General features: G+C 44.9%; 1 protein-coding gene across 2 annotated transcripts in view; it reads left to right on the plus strand.

Moving 5' to 3' along the window:
• Myo7b (myosin VIIB) overlaps nt 1–13,903 on the plus strand; it is a 66,586-nt gene that overhangs the window by 31,018 nt on the left and 21,665 nt on the right. For both annotated transcript variants that reach the window (XM_077798248.1, XM_026388918.2), the window contains exons 15-23: nt 204–341; nt 1,897–2,049; nt 2,685–2,783; nt 3,890–3,984; nt 8,984–9,068; nt 10,355–10,573; nt 11,826–11,996; nt 13,220–13,432; nt 13,587–13,751. In XM_077798248.1, the coding sequence (XP_077654374.1) occupies nt 204–341; nt 1,897–2,049; nt 2,685–2,783; nt 3,890–3,984; nt 8,984–9,068; nt 10,355–10,573; nt 11,826–11,996; nt 13,220–13,432; nt 13,587–13,751 (1,338 nt within the window). The remainder of the gene's footprint in view (nt 1–203; nt 342–1,896; nt 2,050–2,684; nt 2,784–3,889; nt 3,985–8,983; nt 9,069–10,354; nt 10,574–11,825; nt 11,997–13,219; nt 13,433–13,586; nt 13,752–13,903) is intronic.

The following is a 13,903-nucleotide window of genomic DNA, read 5'->3' on the forward strand; positions in this document are numbered from 1 at the left end:
GGGAAAACCATTTAAATCAACAGTGGGTGCCCAACTAGAAGCCTACGTACAGTGGGTGCTTGGGAGGCCTGTGCTGGACGGATGAATGAATGACTGAGTGAGTGCACTGGCCCTTGGCAGCAGCCCTCCTGGTGCAGAGGGTTAGTCGTGCTCCGGGCTACAGTTCCCCACGCCCAATTCAAACCCTGTGTTTACACCCGCAGGGTACAGACTCCACCAAGCGGCCCTCCACCTTGGCATCTCAGTTCAAACAGTCCCTGGATCAGCTGATGAAAATACTGACCAACTGCCAGCCCTACTTCATCCGCTGCATCAAACCCAACGAGTACAAGAAGCCGCTGGTAAGCAGGAATTTGGAGCACCCAAACATAGTGCTGTTTATCTGCTGTGTGTGCTTCACCAGGCTTTGGCTTCTCTGAGCGTTGGTTTTCTCATCCATGAAGTCAGACTCTTGCCTGCAGAGGTACAGTGAGGGTTGGACATGATGTTAGGGCACTCAGTAAGTGGCAGCTGCCAGTCCTAGGATTTTAGCCAGTCCTGGTGGCCGAGACCCTCAGCACTTTTATCGAGGATTTGTATGGTGAGGGGATGGAAACCTGGGAGTCCCTGGCCCATCCATTCAGAGACTATAAATATAAGGATTCCCCAAACTGTAGATGCCATTTGAAAGGATGTAAAATAATGCTAAGGCATCTCATGAGGGAATAAAAACAAATATTTAAAAAAATTAAAAGAAATATCTTTTGAAAAGAATGATGTTATATGAAATTGAGGTTGTCCCATGAAATCTCGGGTATGTCTTCCTAACCGCTATAAAATGTAGATGTTAGTAAACTGGCTCTTTTTCCTTAACTGCTTCAGAGAAGCTTGTGCTCCCAGGGGGTCCCCTGCCAAGCCCACACTGCCCACCTTTGGAGCTGCAGGACAAGTGGGTGAACCTAAGTCTGAGGTCAGATTTTGTGGGCTCTGGGTCTGAACCCTGGTTCAGTCAGTTAGGAGTATGACCCTGTGCAGCAGGTGCCTCATTTTTATTTAGATAGAAGCCAATTACCCCTACTACATAGAGCTGCTCTAAAGATTAACCAAGGATCGCTAGGCCCACAGGAAATATCCAATCAATAGCTGGGAACTAGTCACCCAAACCTGACTGCTGTGGGGCTTAAACCCACAAAAGAGGTGGCTCTGTGGTCCTGCATGCTTTCAGGTGAGGTGATAATCCTGGTGATGGACTCGCCCACTTAGAAGGTGTTTCCCTAGTGCCCCAGATGAGGGGGGCTCTCTGGAGGCCACGCTATGGCAGTCTTAGGGCTACCTGACACCTGGGAAAAAATATCATGCCCAAATTCCTCTCTGCCTGCCCCACCAGCCTCCTAACAGAGGAGGACAGAGATCCCTATGGCCAATGCTCCCTCTGGTTCTCCTTTGACCCTCTCAGGGAAGGAAGTTTATAAATTGACTAGAAGGATCTCTGCCCCCAACTACCAGATTTGTTTCTTCACTCCACCGTTCCACCATGGGAAGCCAAGATGCATGCAGTGCTCACAGGGGCACTTGAAAACATTTTCAATGGGGCACATGCAAATACCTTTTCTAGTCACAGTACTTTGTGTATCTTGAGAATGACAGAAGTGTGATGTTCTTACAGGAGCAGCAGTTTCTGTTACTGATTTCATCTCCTTGGAAACACTTATGCACTTTTCAGCCCCTTCCCCGACTTTCTTCAAAATGTCACTGTAGTTCAAACATTTATTGAGTTCTTCCCAACTTTGGGGGACAGCCAAATGGGTTCCTGGGCCAGCTGATCTTTCTGACTGTAGGTCTGCGTGCCAGGTGGTGGAGCGGTGGGGAAGCGTAGGGCCCTTTGCTCCCTCTGCGCTCTGCATCTTGACCCCGCAGCTCTTCGACCGCCAGCTGTGTATCCAGCAGCTGCGCTACTCCGGCATGATGGAGACCGTGCACATCCGCAAGTCTGGTTTCCCCATCCGCTATACGTTTGAGGAATTTTCGAAGAGATTCCGCGTGCTGCTGCCCAGCGCTGAGCGCAAGCCAGTGAGTGCACGGACACTAGATCTGTGGGATCCTGCGCCTTCGCTGTCCAGTCCTGCGCTCTGTCCTGCATTCCTCTAGCTTCCAAGTTCTAATGGGGGTGGTGTCCTCTTACTGCTCTCCTGGTGCCCAGGATGCCCTCTGGATCCCAGCCTTGACATGACCCCTGTCTGCCCTTCCCTCATCATCCTTTAATTTCTGTGAAAGCAAGGGAAGTGGCTCACACTGGCTGACCCTGGTAGCTGCAGAAGAGATATTTGCAGTTTTGTTACGATGACACTCTGCTGTTGGCAGAATGTTAGGGAGCTGAGGTGTGGCTAGGAGCTCTTGGGGGCAGGAAGTCCCTCTTATTCTTTCTGGAATCCCCAACCATCCTAAAGGTTGGAGTGCTCTGAGGCCAAGTGTACAACAGTAGTAAAGCAGGTAGCCTCTGAGTCCTGAACCCTGGGGGCTTCCCTTGCTCACCCCTTGATCTGAGATGCCTGTTGCCTGGGCCCAGCAGCACAGCCCTTGGACAGGAAGCCTGTGAGAGGAGGAAGGAGGCAGGATCCCTTGGAAACCCTGCAGGAAGCCCCCTCAAGCTCCCCATGGTCTCTGTTCCAAATGGCACTGAGCCACCCCCTGTTTTTCCTGTGCAGCTTCAAGACAAGTTTCGCCAGATGACCTTGTGCATCACCGAGGTGTGTCTGGGGACAGACAAAGAATGGAGAGTGGGAAAGACCAAAATTTTCCTGAAGGTGAGACCCTAAGGAAGTAGTACATCACTAACTAGCCTCCTAAGACTTGGGGGTGGGTGAGCACAGGGAGGAGGAAGAGGAAGAGATCAGAGCCAGGCTGAAGCCTGCCAGCTCACCTGAGCCCCCACCCCATTCTCATCACCCCTGCCTGCCCACCCACCCTCATCTATTCTCAGAGCAACCTCCTGGCCCCAGACCTCCAGTCAGTTTGTCTATCCATCTGTCTATGCATTGATAAGGCCCATGCCAAGTCTGGGACCCAGACAGAGAGACATGGAGGCAAAACTAGCAAAAGAAACACCCCAGGGCACTGCCCAGGAGGGTAGACTGGATAGCGAGGGCCATACATGGGCATGTTGGTGAGGTCAGTGTGGGCAGATGGTTGAGGAGAGGAGAAGAGCACCCACCCTTCCTTTCCTTCCTTTTCTGGCTATCCCTTGAAACCACAGCTAGGTTCACGTCCATCTTTGTATCCCATAGCCTGCCATGGCACACAGAGAAGCTCGGCGATGCCTAATGTTAGACTGAGGGAGGCAGGAAGGGCCATCAAGTCCTCAGCCTCTCCTCCCCACTTACCAAGGGTTGTGTTGCTCTGTGTCCTATGAGAGCAGTCCCTGCCTCCCCAGGGCTTAGATGGCTGGCTCATGCCTCTCATCCCAGGGTAAAGGGATCCAGGAGGAAGTAGGCTGCAGAAAGTCATGCCCAAGGCTCATCATCTCATGCTCGTGGGTTGTGGGGGAACATTTTCATGTCAAAACAAGCATGGGTCTGTTATGCTGTTGAATGCAAACACCATGCAAATTTGGAGAAATGAAACGCTTCAGGGGAATTTTGTTCCTCCTCCCCTGAAGTCTCCAAAGCAGAAATCAGAGTTGCCAGATTGAATTAGCAGGAAGAAACAGCTAAAATAGGAAGTTCTTGGGAAAGGGATAGTTTCAGCTCCTTCCCTGAACTACATCAAGATCAAGTTAAGCGCCCCTTCTCTAGTTTGCCTTCCTGGGAGAAATCTGAGAGTCACTGACTTACAGAGACTAAGCCCTGTCCCAAGCAGGGACTGTGGGAGAGAGGATGGGGCAGCTACATGAAGGCATTGCTCCTGTCCCCAGGATCACCAGGACACCCTACTGGAGATACAGAGGAGCCAGGCGCTGGATGAAGCAGCGATCAGAATCCAGAGAGCCATGCGAGGCTACAAATACAGGTGCTTGCCCCACCCAATCCCCCACCCAGCCCACATGCCTGCTCACCATGTCTCTCAGGCATGCCTGAAAGGGAAACTGAGATACAAGGTCCCCTGACCAACAACACTGCAGCCTGCGGGGGCCAGAGAATTCTAAAAGGTTATTGGAATATTTGGAAGAAACAAAATCCACTCTGTAAATTAGAGATGGGATCAGACCACATATCTGCTCTGCTCTCAACTACATTTTGATGTTCTGCTTTGATCATCTTAAAGAGCATATGGGCTTAGCTTATGAGGTGGTTTAGTTTTAGAGGGGGTAAAATCCTCTCACTGATCAGTACTCCCATGCATCATATAATAACATTTTGCATTTATGTCAGTGGTCCATAAGTTTGTATCACTTGGTGTCTTCACAGCCATCTTGGTCTCAATAAATACAGTTGACCCCCGACCAACATGGTTTGAATTACGTGTGTCCACTGACATGCAGATTTGGTGTTTTGGAGATTTATGATGACCTGAAAGAACTCAAATATGAACCACACAGTTCATAGACAGATCATAGATAATATCAAAAAAATTAAGAAAAATATATGAGTACATAAAAATATGTAGATAATAGTCTTTTATCACTTACTAATATCTAAAATACAAAAATCTGTTATAAAACATTAAAAATCATCAAAACATTCCAGGCCTATAATCTCAGTGGTTTGGAAGGCTGAGGCAGGTGGATCACAAGTTCAAGGCTAGCCTTAGCAACTTAACAAGGCCCTAAGCAACAACTTAGCAAGACCTGTCTCAAAATTTTTTAAATGTTGCTCTGTGGTTAAGCATCCCCTGGGTTCAATCCCTGGTACCACACACACACAAATATCAAAACATACAAAAATAAACTCAGTTCATACATATTGCCATTCACCATCAAGAGACATGTTGGGGCTGTGTTGCAGCTCAGTGGTAGAGCACTTGCCTAGCATGCGTGAGGCCCCGGGTTCACTACTCAACACCACATAAAAACAAACCAATAAAATAAAGGTATCATGTTCATCTACAACTTAAAAAAAAGAGAGAATTGTAAACATAAGATTACAGGATTAAATTATAACTGCATAAAATTAACTGTATACTCATCATATGTTTAAAAATTATAGCCACCTCTTGTGCTATTGTGGGGAGTCGCAAGTTATACTTGGATTTTCAATTGTGCAGGGGGGCCAGCCTTCCTAACCCCAAGTTGTTCAAGGATCAACTATCTAGTCTATGATGGTTGCACAATGACAAAATCACTTAATAGCACATTTCTCAGAACACACTTGTCATTCAGCAACACATGACTCCACTTGAACTTCACTCTAGGGTTAGCACATCAGCAAGGCCCCTGCTGCACCCCACCTCCACCACTCCAAGGGATTTGTAAGCCCCACTGCATGGTCATGAGCTGAAACCCAGGCATGAGAAAATGGGGGAAGGGATTTTGTATGAACCTAAATTTCCATTTCTCTGGAATAAATGCCCAAGAATTCATGGCTGGGTCAAATGTTAGTAACATGTTTTGTTTTTAATGAAACCACCAAACTGTTTTTGAAGAAGGGGGCTGTACCAGTTTACTTTCTCACGAGCAATTTATGGGTTTTTCAGTTGCTTTGATGTTATAATTTTATTTTCATTCAGTTCATTTAAAAATTTTCTCTTGAGATCATAGATTATTTCAAAATATGTTGTTTAGCTTCCAAGTGTTTGGAGATGTTCTTGTTATCTTACTGTTATTGATTTCCAGTTTGATTCCACTGTAGTCAGGGATACAACTGTATATAAGTTAAATTTTATTTAATTTGTTGAGATTTCCAACACGGCCTAGGATGTGATATATCTTGGTAGCTGTTCTGAGGGTGTTTATAAAAACACAGATTCCACTCTTGTTGGGCAGAATTGTTGGGTGAAGTGTTCTAAAAGTGTAGATCAAATCTTGTTGGTCTGTAGTGATGTTGAACTCTAGATTCTTATTGATTTTTGTTTACTTGTCAATTGTTAAGAGGATGGTGTTGAAATCTCCAACTGTAAGTATGGATTTACCTTTTAAATTTCACTTCTATCAGCTTTGGTTTCATTTTGTAGTTCTGTTATTAGATGCATATGGACTTGAGATTGCTATGTCTTCTTGGTAGATTTACTTTTTTATCACCATGTAACATCCTTCTGTGTCTCTGGTTTTGTTTGCTTTGTTTTGGTTTTCGCTCTGAAGTCAACTTTACCTGATAGTAATATGGCCATTCCTATCTTATTTTGATTACTATTTCCATGATATTTATTTTTCATCTTTTTTGCTTTTTGCCTAACTATTCATTATATTTTAAGGGAATCTCTTATAAACAGTATGTAATTGGGTCATGACTTTATATCTATTCTGCCAATCTCTGTCTTGCAATTAAAGTATTTAGTCTTTTCACATTTAATGTAATTATGCATGTGATAGCTTGAGTCTCCCATTTTATATTTTTGTTTTCTATTTGTTCTATTTGTTTTTATTTTCTGTTTTCTTTTTATTGCCTTTCTATGACTTACTTATGCATTTTTTATAATTCCACTTTTTTTGTATGTATTGCCTTCTTTTATATACTGGGGATTGGACTCACTTAGCTACAGCCCATTCTTTTTATTTTTTATTTTGAGACAGGGTCTTATTAAGTCGTTCTAGCTGGTCTCAAACTTGTGATCCTCTTGCCTCACCCTCTTAAGTGATTTCTTTAGGATATGTGTGTCCTTGATTGGTACTATCATTTTAATACTTCAAGTTAAGTATATAACCTGTTTCTCTCTTGATGTCCATTTGCCCTCTCCCATTTGTAATACAATTTCCTCAAATCTGTCCTCTAGAACTATATCAGACAAGGTTATGAATTTTGCTTCAATTATCAAAATATACTTTTAGAAAACTGCAAAGGAAACCTTATTATGTTTGCTCATATTATTGCTTATTATTTCTTTCATCCTTCCTGACATTCAAGGATTTCTTTTTTTTTTTTTTTTATCATTTCTTTTCTGTGTAGAGAACTTTCCCAGCCATTATTTTAAGGTACATCTACAGATAATTCTCTTGGTTTAAAATTTTTATTCTTCATCTGAAAATATCTTGATTCTTTCTTTATTCCTGGAGGATCTTTCACAGGATATAAAATTCTAGGTTGGCAGCTATTTTCTTTCAGCACTTGGGAGATGTGTCATTTCCTCCTGACCTCCATGGTCTTTGTTGAGAAATCAGCTGTCCTTTGAACTGTGTTTTTCCCTTTTAAGTGATGTGTTGTCTCTTTCCATATTTTCAAGTCTTTCCCCACCCCTTTGGTTTTCAGAAGTTTGACTTAGATACAGCTTGATGTAGGTTTATTTGAGTTTTCTTATCTTCTTAAATCTAAAAGTTTATATCTCCTGCCAAATTCATGAGCTTTCCAGTTTTTTATCATTTCTTCAGTTGCTTTTTAGCACCACCTTCTTCTCCTTTCTTTTCATGACCCTGATGACACAAAATATTAGATCTTTTGTTATAGTTCCACATATTCCTGGAGCCCTGTTCATAATCTTTTCATCTATTTTCTTTCTGTAATTTCTACTTTTATTTTTTTTTTTTGTACCAGAGATTGAACTCAGGGGCACTCAACCACTGAGCCACATCCCCAGCACTATTTTGTATTTTATTTGGAGACAGGGTCTCACTGAGTTGCTTAGTGCCTCGCCATTGCTGAGGCTGGCTTTGAACTCACGATGCTCCTGCCTCAACCTCCCAAGCTGCTGGGATTACAGATGTGCATCACCATGCCTGGCTAATTTCTACTGTTCTATGTTTACCCTCACTAATCCATCCTCTGCCTATCTCCATTCTGTCACACGGCAAGGTTTTTTAAATTATTGTATTTTTCAGTTATAAAATTTCCACTTGGAAATTTAGAAATGGAAATTTATTTTATATCTTTTATTTCTTTACTGAGACTTTTTGTTTTCCAATTTGTTCCTGGTATGTTCACAACTGCCCATGGAAGCATTTTTTAAATGATGGCTAACATCAAGTGTCTTATATAAAATGGAAAAATTTTTGCATATCACATATGTACATCTTCCTATACAATTTAAATCATTTCTAAATGACTTATAATACCTATCATAGGGTAAATTCCATGTAAATAGTTGTTATCCTGTATTGCTTAAGGAACAATGACGAGAAGAAAATGTATGTACAAGTTCAGGACAGACACAATTTGTTCCCAATTTTTTTTAAATCTGTGAGTGGCTGAATCTGTAGATGCAGAGCTTGTGTAGACAGAGGGCCAACTATGTGTGTGCATGTGTGCGTATGTGCACGCACAGGCACATAAGAATGAAATGCACAAATTCTAGACAAATCAGCAAAGCTTTTGACTTAGTTAGACTGGGTAGGACCCAGGCAGATAGATATTGAAGTTCTTCAGGTGGTTTTTAGTATGATTGAAATCTACAGCTCTAAATTTAAGGAAGTCTCTAAAAATAGGTATTAGAATGGATAAGAAAATTCATTAAGTGTGAAATAAAAGATCTACATGATTCAAGCTCGCCTGAGGACATCTCTGTCTCCCTTAGAGACCAACTTTCAGATTCTCCTTTCTGTGTCTCACCCTGGGTAGCGGCCAGAGTAGGTGGTGGTGTGTGTGTGTGGTGGGGGGGGGGTGTCCTGGCAAGGAATAAAATGTTGAGATGGGTTCTATGATTTCATATATCTTGGCTAGGGGAGGGACAAGGAAGGATTTCTTGATTACTTTAAAAGTTGGACTGTCTTCATTCAGAAACTTGGGTTGTTGACATAAGTGTCATTTTCCTAACCTGGCCGAGCATTTTTTGGTCTATAAAGGCATTTGAGAAAGTACTGCATGGATTCCTGTTCCCTAACATCTTATTGTCCATCTCCCCTTCCAAATCAGTCCTCACTCTACAAAGGCTTTAAAGATGCCTGGGATTGTCACACACCTCTGGCTTGCATTTCCCCTTTTAGGAAGGAGTTCCTGCGGCAGAGGCGGGCGGCTGTGACCCTCCAGGCAGAGTGGCGAGGCTACTGCTGCAGGAAGAATTTCAAGCTGGTGAGAAAGCTCAGGAGGTCGGGTGGTCAGGAGCAGTAGATCACTAACCGTCCAATAAAAGGCAAAATTTAAAAGTTTGTTTCTCTGCATGAGAGATCTCAAACAGGAAGTGTCCCATCCCTAACAGACATGGAGTATAGATTTAGAACAACCAGACATCAGCACCCCCAGGCTCTCCTTGTAGCATAGTCACAAGCCCCATGTTTGTGGGCTTCACAATATTTTCCTGTAGAATGCCGGGCATCCCCTGAGCCTGTCTGAGGCATTCTGTTCTGATTTGAGAAAGCAACTATCTTTTTCCCAGCTTTCATGCAACAAAATAAGGAAATGGATTGATTATTCCGTTTCAAGTACTCCTTATTTTTCTCCTAACCACAGGCACTTACTTGCTAATGAGTATCTGCTCAATCTATGAAGTAGAGTGGCCATGCCCATGCCCTGTTGAACCTCTCTGGATCACTTGTTTTTGTCATGGCCATAATTGTGGTTGTGACATAAAATGATCCCATCAGCAAAACTGGCCTCAGGTCTGCCTGCATTCCATGTTCACAAAGAGTGCGGTGGTAGCTGATATGCATGGAAAGGCCACTTGGGACCTGTTGCTTTACATTCAACTTTTCATTTAATATTGGACCAACTCTATAAATCAAAGGCCTGAGACATGGAGGAGTTAGGTATATTCCCTAAGAGCATGCAGTTAGCAAGCTGGTTTTCGGACGTGAATCTGTGTGATTTCCAAGCCCTTGAGCTGATTCGTCTTTAGAAGCTCATCCCAGGGGTTCAGGGACTGCTGTGGTTGAGGAAATTTTTGTAGCATAAAAGTAGGTGTTTATTCATATCTTACTTTCCTTCTATTTTAAAGACTCCCTAGGGCATTAGCTTGATGGAGCCAGTCACAGGCCTATACAGGTGCATTAGCCTACATCCAATAAGGTGGCTGGACTTGGCTGGCAGATATGAATGAAAATCAAGACTCTGGATTCTAATCGCCCTTGTGAAATCCATGCCAACTCCATCTATGGCCCCCAAGAGGCCACTTTATTATTTATGCTATTTAGCAAATGTTTGTTTAGCACTTACTTGCATGGCAGGCTGTCTTCTAAATACTTACAAATAAAACACTCACTTCGTAGGCTCATTCTCATTGGTGTGTGTAAGTTTCACACCAGCCCTATAACAAAAAGCAGGTGACTACAAAGCAAACTTGCAAGGTCTGGGCAATGCTGCTGTCTGTTTCCTCCATGGGGCCTTCTGGTTATGAACCCTCCTCTCTCTTGCCTCCACAGATCCTGGTGGGCTTTGAGCGTCTGCAGGCCATTGCCCGAAGCCACCTGCTGATGAGGCAGTTCCAGGCCACGCGGCAGAGGATGGTGCAGCTGCAGGCCCGCTGCAGGGGCTACCTGGTGCGCCAGCAAATTCAGGCCAAGAGGAGAGCTATAGTGACCATCCAGGCACATGCCAGGGGCATGGCTGCCCGGCGGAGCTTCCAGAGGCGGAAAGCCAAGGTAGGTAGTCACCCAGCTTCTTGGGCAGGTGGCATTGGCTGCGGTCCACGTGTTTGAGGGCAAATGGGAAAAATGGATGGCAACATAGAGCTCTCACCAGAAGCTCCTTTGGAAAGTCTTCACTCTCAAGTCAAGGTGTTTAAATCTGTTCTAATTATTCGAGAACTCAGCAAGAATACAAGAAGCAAATTAGGAGGCATCTTCTGGGTTGCAATTTAGAAAGGACAAGAGACATCCCTTTCTTCTCCTTGTCCAAAGTTAGGGCAGCAGGGTTCTTCACATCTTCTGGGAAGACTCAATCAGGGGCTCACAATAACAGGGGATAGGCATCAGATCAACCAGATGATGGCCTTATTCCTAGAACCTGGAAGTGAAGCTCCTTGGTCTCTTCCCTTTAGCCTTGGGGACCTTTCTTTCAAGGGGATAATTTCCCTAAAAGACATGGGAAACCTGAGCCAGATGAGCTGTGGAGGCGTCACTGTTCAAAGATCCCTGGTAATAGGATTGTGCATGACAGTTCAGGGGACAGAGAAACACCAAGGGGAGCTGTTGAGTTTCTAGAAGGCTTGAAGAAAAAGGACCAGCAGAGCAGCTCCAAGACGCATGCTCCTGCCTTTCGAAATCTCGCCCTTGCGTAATCCTCTTTCTTCCATAGGGTATCTAAGACTCAGCCTCATTCCTTCTTGCTTGGTTCTTTTTGTGGTAAAACAGAGTGGATTAGATGACATTTCCTTTTGCCCTCAGATGGAAATTGGGTCTGCTGTACAAACTACCATTACAATAAACAGGGCACATGAAAAAAGAGACCCTCAGACAAGTCAGGAGCGTGCTCCTGAGCTTGAGTGTCCCTGGCCTGGGTGTAAAAACATTCTGACCCTGGGGACCTCCCTGATAGACCCTTGATGCCCTTTGAATGAGTGGACCCCCCATGGGCCAGAGTAGTGGTTTTGCTGCTGAGATTTGGACTCCCTGGAGTTTCAGGTGGTACCTTGGAGGTCAAGCCAGCAACTGTAAATCCCTAGACCTCTGATTATCATTGGGAAGTGAAAAGCTCTGGTTGGTTGATCTCCATTTACCCTAACTATGAAAATTTGTTATTTAGGGGCAAAATAGATTGATTTGGATGAATAACTGCATGACAAATTTTACTTGGCTTCTAAAAGTTACTTGGCCTATGAGGGCAGGCAGAATTGAGTCCCCTGAGCCCAATTGGGCATGCAAGTCACCTTCTCCCCAATGCTTGTGTATGCAGGGACCTCTGGTCATCCCGGTCAAAGAGCAGAAGAGTGAAAATGTTCTCCCTTCCAAGAAGCGCAAGTCCATCTATGATACTGTCACTGACACAGAAATGGTGGAGAAGGTGTTTGGCTTCCTTCCATCCATGATTGGGGGCCAGGAAGGCCAGGCACCAACTGGTTTTGAGGTAAGACAACCCCAGAGGGAAATGGGAGAACCTGCCCAGCCCCTGATCTCAATCAACCCCTTGGCTTCTTTGAAGAAGCTGCCAGGGTGGGTGGCCAAGGAAGTTCTGCAGCCCTGGGTGATTGTGCAGAAAAGGAGAACCAGCATGCATTTCTATGGTCAACCCTTTGGAGCCAGGCAGCTTTCTCCCCTACAAGACATCCTGAAGCCTCTTCTGTGTAAATGAATGCTAGGGAGCTTTCAATCAGGCAGCACCTCCCACCTCTGTGTGGAGCCTTGGAGGCTGTTGCTTTGTACAATGTGACTGGGGAAGCTGAAATGCAGAGAGGACAAACCCTGAAACAGGAGGATGTGATGTCTGAGGCTGGTGGTGGTGGGATATGGAAGAGGGTAGGAAGGGCAGTGTCCCAGGGCTGTCCTATAGACCCTCACTATACCCTGCTCTGGGTCCCAAGACCCAGTGACCTAGGTACTTTCCCTCTGTTGGTATTCAAAACCTCAGCCCTCCTCCTGTACCTTCACTCTGTGTAGTCAGGGGTAGGGTGGGGGCTGGGATCACCTCCTCAGGGGAAGCCCTGTCCCTGTCCTATTGGGCCTGCAGGGAGGTATGGAGGAGGGCTGGAAGTAGGAGTATAGAGGTCCTGTGTCTGCAGAGCAGGATGCTCAAGGTCATGCATACGATGGCCTACTATATCGGTGAAGATCTCAGACTCTAGGGGGCTGGGTAAGTGGGCAAGAAAATGCCAACCAAGTCACAGAGCCTGGCAGGGCCAGGCTAGCAGGGAAAACGGCCTAGGAGCATGGATTCCTCTGGATGGACAAAGGCATTCTTCAATCCAAGAATGCCCACTATCATCACCACTGTTAAACATTGTATTGGAGGAACTAAACAATGCAATAAGACAAGAAAAATAAATAACAAATACAGATCAGGAAGGAATAACACTCTCATCTGCAGAATAATGTGTTCGTCTTAGAAAAATCTCAAAGAAGCTAGAGACAAATTATACAAATTAGAGTTCAGTAAGGTTGCTAAACCTTACTAAAGGTTATATTGATCATATATAGTCTTAGGTAACCTTACTGGATATAACTTTACTGGCAGATAGCAAGATGGACCTCTCTAAAGTTCCCTATCCCCTAGCACTGCTCATCCCATTGGGTAACTAGTCAACAGCTTGGTTGTTATCTAAAATGATCCATATCTTTCCTCACTGGCCCCAGGATCTGGAAGTGAAAACCCAGAAGAAACTACCTGAGATTGACCTGGATACAGTCCCCATGTTGAAAGAGCCAGAGGAGGATGTGGATGGCCTGGCTGAGTACACCTTTCCCAAGTTTGCTGTGACTTACTTCCAGAAATCAGCCACCCATACACATATCCAGCGGCCCCTACGATACCCACTACTCTACCACGAGGATGACACAGACTACTCGGTAGCCATGGTTTCCTGGTTTCTAGTGACTCATACCACTCCCAGAGCTCAGAGTTTGAGTTGTGGTTCAGAGGAAATAAGGAAGGGGCCTGGGATACTGTGGGCCCCAGTACTGAGACTGAGTTCCAGCCCAACCTTTTGTTTTGCTCCCCCAGGCTGCCCTGGCCGTGTGGAACATCATACTGAGGTTCATGGGTGACCTTCCAGAGCCAATGCTGTATGCCAAGAACAGTCTGAGTGGCAGCCCAGTGATGCAGCAGATCCACAACACACTGGACAAGGAGAACGGACCCAGGGGACTACAGCATGGATCTGCACAGGTGCATGGTGTAAGGATGGTAGGCAGGTGTCCACCAGGTATCAGACCTCAGAAAGCTGGACCTGGAGCCCCCTCAGCAACATCAATCATGAGCCCAGTCCCCAAGCACCCAGATATTTTCAGTTTTGAATTGCACTCAAGAACTCATGAAGT

Source organism: Urocitellus parryii, chromosome 1, assembly GCF_045843805.1.
Source record: "Urocitellus parryii isolate mUroPar1 chromosome 1, mUroPar1.hap1, whole genome shotgun sequence".
NCBI lineage: Eukaryota > Metazoa > Chordata > Mammalia > Rodentia > Sciuridae > Urocitellus > Urocitellus parryii.